At 51.2% G+C, this 5,000-nt stretch overlaps 2 protein-coding genes across 2 annotated transcripts in view; one reads left to right on the top strand and one right to left on the bottom strand.

Moving 5' to 3' along the window:
* LOC134437994 (leucine-rich repeat and fibronectin type-III domain-containing protein 4) overlaps window positions 1-3,702 on the top strand; it is a 48,416-nt gene extending 44,714 nt beyond the window's left edge. The window contains exons 4-7 of the mRNA XM_063187579.1: window positions 2,025-2,553; window positions 2,623-3,142; window positions 3,239-3,508; window positions 3,572-3,702. Of these exons, the coding sequence (XP_063043649.1) occupies window positions 2,025-2,553; window positions 2,623-3,142; window positions 3,239-3,508; window positions 3,572-3,702 (1,450 nt within the window). The remainder of the gene's footprint in view (window positions 1-2,024; window positions 2,554-2,622; window positions 3,143-3,238; window positions 3,509-3,571) is intronic.
* pcxb (pyruvate carboxylase b) overlaps window positions 1-5,000 on the bottom strand; it is a 640,714-nt gene that overhangs the window by 250,606 nt on the left and 385,108 nt on the right. The gene's annotated exons all lie outside the window — the stretch shown is intronic.

The following is a 5,000-nucleotide window of genomic DNA, read 5'->3' as shown; positions in this document are numbered from 1 at the left end:
CGTACTCTCAAGGTTGGTTTATTAACACAACTGTTGTATCACAGAGTTGGCAAAAGCATTAGAGAAGAGGGTACCACGCTGTATTGCATCTCTCTCTCTCTCTCTCTCTCTCTCTCTCTCTCTCTCTCTCTCTCTCTCTCTCTCTCTCTCTCTCTCTTTCTCTCTCTCTCTGAAAGTTTTGTTATTAGCTTGACTGATGTAATATGGTGTTAGCCAAAAACATAGAGGTAAAAGCGTGGACAATACATTCATCTCTCTTATGGTCTTTGTCTTTCTCTTGTATCCCTCTCACTTTCACCCACCTCCTTTCTCTCAGAGTTTGTTTAATTGCTTGGCTGTTGAAATTGTCGTTGACTCTCTTACAGTATTTCTTTTTGTCTCTCTCTCTTCCTTCCTTACTCTCTCTCTCTCTCTCTCTCTCTCTCTCTCTCTCTCTCTCTCTCTCTCTCTCTCTCTCTCTCTCTATCCTCTTCACACTCTCTTGCTTTTTGAGTTACATTCATCTCATACACATACATTCATCTCTCTCAATTTGTTTTTCTTCTCTTTGCCACCTCCATCTCTCTCCATGTCTCAATCGCTTTCTTCTTCTTCTTCTTCTTCTTCTTCTTCTTCTTCTCTCTCTCTCTCTCTCTCTCTCTCTCTCTCTCTCTCTCTCTCTCTCTCTCTCTCTCTCTCTCTCTCTCTCTCTCTCTGGGTGTGTGCTTGTCTCTCTCTCTGATTCTCAAAATATTTTTATTAGCTTCATAGGCTTGTACTTTAGCTCCAAGCAAATGTATTTTTAATCTTGAGATCTTTGTGAGTTCTGGTCAATGTAAATGGAATTCCAGTAGCTATATTTCTGTAGACCACTTCCTTCAGGAGGCATATGTAAAGGTGTGGAAAGTTATTACGGTTTTATCTCCCTAGAAACAGTGAACGCTGTGAATCCTCAAGGGAGAATCATCACTGACAACATTGGGACAAAAAAAAAACATAAATCTCGGCTATGCCTTGGCCTGGGGTCATTTCCTGATCTTCCTGTCACTCTTCTTACTGCCCTGTTAAAACTACTGTAAAGGCATGAATCCCCAAAAATGGGCAGCCTTGGTCTAACCTTACCTCTCCCTACACCTCCATCCATATCTGAAGTGCCCTTCAACAAGGCACATAAATCCACATTTCTCCAGGGACTATAACCAATTCCCTGTAAATAACTGTAAGTCGTTGTGGATTAAAGTGTCAGTTATGTGTTATGCAATATAAAACATTTTTTTTCTAAAGTACACACACACACACACACACACACACACACACACACACACACACACACACACACACACACACACACACACACACACACACACACACACACACACACACACACACACACACACACACACACACACACACACACACACACACACACACACGTCTATGGGCATCTCTTGGGTCCCCTTTAATTGAACTGAACTCAGTCCTCTTTAAGTGGACCAAAAAGTGAACCGACAACAAAAGGATTGAGTTCTGTTTTCGTTCATATTGTAGCTACATTCTGAAAAGAACTGGCAGCCCTTTCTGGTCCCCCTCGGCTTTTATGATGTGTCTGTCCTCTTTTGATCATGCCCGGTACCTCTAGAGCTTTCATCAATTGATTACAGCATAGTCACAAGTGTAACTTTGTCAGGACTCATCAGCGAACCGTACTGACTGAGACCACGTCAACAAAAGTCTCAGTATGGTTCACTTTCGAGGGGTCTGGGTACACTTTGGCACGTTCACATATGCACAGAAAATGCTGAGTCACAGGTCTGAGTTCACTTAAATGGCTGAAAGGGACCAGATATGAAAACCCTATATCTCATCTGTTTCTTACTATGTAGTGAGTCATCCACCAGATCCTGCCGTCCATGAGCAACTGCTCTGAATTTCTACTCTTCTATGTCCCTAACAACAGTGTGAATCCTCACAGACCCAACAGTGGGACAATGCATTTAAATACATTTTAATCATCTAAAATGTTGTTCATTCTCTCTTTTCTCCAGAATCCTGCCGTCCACGAGCAACAGCTTCGTGCTGAAGAACCTGGTGTCGGGCGCCGACTACAACCTCTGCGTGCTGGCCATCTTTGACGACACCGTCACCTCGCTGGCCGCCACCAAAGTGCTCGGCTGCGCCCAGTTCAGCACCAAGGACAACAACCCGGAATGCAACTCTCTGCGTGCCCACTTCCTGGGCGGCACCCTGACCATCCTGGTGGGCGGGGTGGTGGTGGTGACGCTGCTGGTGTTCACCGTGGCGCTCATGGTGCGCCACCGCGTCTGCAGTCACCACGACGACGGTTGGCACGGTGGTGGTGGTGGGGCGTCGAGGCTGGGGGGCGACGAGGCCGGTTGTTCGGTGGGGTCGGCGTCACCGACGGCCAAGGGTGGAGGAGGAGGAGGAGGAGGAGGATGCGGCGGCGGAAGTGATGGTGAGGGAGGGGACGTGTTTGGACAGAACAACGGCAACGGGAGCATGATGATGGTGGTGCTCCCCAACGGAGCTTACCAGAAGCAGAAAGCAGCTGCGGCTGCTGGTGCTGCTGATGGAGCAGGTGGGGAGGACAGACGGGGAAGCGGAGGAGGAGGAGGAGGGAGGAAGTCCTCCACTTCCTCACCCAAGGCGTCCCACATGTCCAAGCCCAAGACCCTGCCCAAGCCAAAGGTCAACTTGGAGCCGTACCGTGCGGCCGCCTCTATGGACGATTCGGGGGCCCTGGAGCACACCCTGCTCCCGCCCTACACGCCCCAGAGCGACAGGCTGCCCCTCTTCTACTCGCCCTCTCCGAGCTCCTCCCCGTCCACACTGCCCCGCCTGTCCAGGCGGCCCTCGGGGACCCGGCTGGGAGGGGCCACGGGGCAGGTGAGGGTGAGCTCCAGCTCCAGGCCGCAGACGCCACAAGGTGGTCCTCCACCGCTGGACATACCCGACATGACGCAGCGAGGCAGCCTGACGCTGGCTGCGCCGTCTCGGTACCGACCTACGGCGGGTATGGGCACCGCCGACGTGGATTACAGGGAGTGGCGATCCAGCCTGGGCACCACTGAGGGTGTGGTGGTGGTTGCCAAGCGCGGCAGCGGCCAATGGAACTCCTCGCAGGCCTACCAGAGTCCCGCGCTATTGGGCGCTCTTCTGACCCCGCCCCTTCCTCCCCGTGGCCCTTCGTCCTCTGCGACGGCCGCCACCACCTACCCGTCCTACGCCACCTACCGCTCCCCGCACCAAAGCCCCGCCCACATGGCCCTGCGCAAAAAGCGCAGCTCGTCCTTCGATATGGGCGAGATCGCCGTGGCGACGGCCGTCTCGACCACCGCCGGCGCCTCGTCGTGCGTGAACTACGCCAGGCGACTGGGCGCCCTCTGGACGCGTAGGAGCCAGTCGCTGCACGGCATGCTGGTCCAGTGCGCCTCGGTGACCAGCACCTCCACGGGGAGCACGACCAGCAGCACTGGCGGCGGCAGCACCATCAGCGGTAGCAGCACGACCGGTGCCGGCGACTTGCAGATACGGACACCCAGAGCCAGGGTCATCCTTGCTCACGGACCCCCAGGGTCTTCTACGGCGTCTGCTACCATGGTGTCTCGCTCTGGCGGCGCGGTGACGTCACAGAGCCACCTCGTGCAGCACGACAGGAGAAAGGACAACAAGAAGGAGGAGGAGCTAGAAGAGAGTGTGGTGTAACAATATAAGTCAGAGAGAGAGAGGGGAGTAGAGAGAGAGAGGGAGAGGCAACAACCATTTGCTGTTTGTTTTTTTGTTTAAACAAGAAGAACATTATGAAAATATGAGAGGGGAGGGAAATGAGTAAATAGAGAACGCTGCTCGGACGGCGAAAATGGAGGCAAAATGATGTGAGGCTATGCGGAGGGAAAGATAGATGGCAGACAGACTGACAGCAATGGGGCAGGCAGGAGGTATAGAGGAGAGGGTGTGTGGGGGGGGAGGGGGTGCAAAAGGATGAGGACAAGAGAGGGAGAAAGAGAGAAAGGCTACGATCGAGAGATAGAAAGGCAATGAAATGGAGAAAGGCATGGAATAAAAAGAAAGAAAGAAAAAACATGGAAATACGTTTGCCCTTGCCTACTTTGCCAGAGGGCAGTGCCAGAGAGAAAATGAATCAAATGAGAGCCCAGGAGAGAGAGAGAGATAGAGAGATAGAGAGAGGAAGAATAAAGGTGGAGGATGAATGGCATTGCGGACCAGAGCAGAACACTGCAGATATACTATATTGTACAGAGTGCCCTTTCTCCTCATGGATTTGGGACAAGAACTGTAACAAGAAACGCTTACAAGGAGAAACACTCAGCCCTAAACGCACACTAACACACACACACAAACACACACACAAACACACACGTACACACGGACACACGCACACCCACACATACACACGGACACACACACACACACGGACACACACTAATGAAGAGAACCTCATTAAACAGACCAATTGGGGTTTGCCAGAGACAGTGCTTGTCCCTGCCAGGCAAGCCAAGCAGGTCTCACGTGCGCCAGGCCCCAAGAAACGTGATGACATTCATTTCTAGGAGGGGAGCCGGTTTATCAATTGAGTATCCTGTCACGGGGAAGCGTGCAGTCATGGAGCCGCCAGGCGGAAATGCCGAGTCATGCCCGATCAATCAGGCATGATCAATGGATATCGCTGCTGGCACCACAGCCACAGCCGTGTGCTGGCAACAGCAGGAGTCTGGGCTAGCGAGCGGAGCAGAATGTACAAAAAGGAGAGAATGAAAAAAAAGAAATATATATATATATATATATACGAATTAAAAGTGGACCAAAAAACTGAGCCCTTTTGCAGAGGAGTCAAGTAAAGAAGTACAGTTTTATTAAAAAAAAAAAAAGAAATTACACAAAGAGTAAAACAATGATTTAAAAAAAAATTGGAAACCGGAGATGGGTTGATGTCACGGTCAAGTGCGTTTGTGTGTCTAAATGTGTGTGTGTGTGTGTGTGTG

This window comes from Engraulis encrasicolus, chromosome 21 (assembly GCF_034702125.1).
Source record: "Engraulis encrasicolus isolate BLACKSEA-1 chromosome 21, IST_EnEncr_1.0, whole genome shotgun sequence".
NCBI classification, from domain to species: domain Eukaryota; kingdom Metazoa; phylum Chordata; class Actinopteri; order Clupeiformes; family Engraulidae; genus Engraulis; species Engraulis encrasicolus.
Note: the sequence above shows the minus strand (reverse complement) of the source record. Positions and strands in the feature narration are given on the sequence as shown.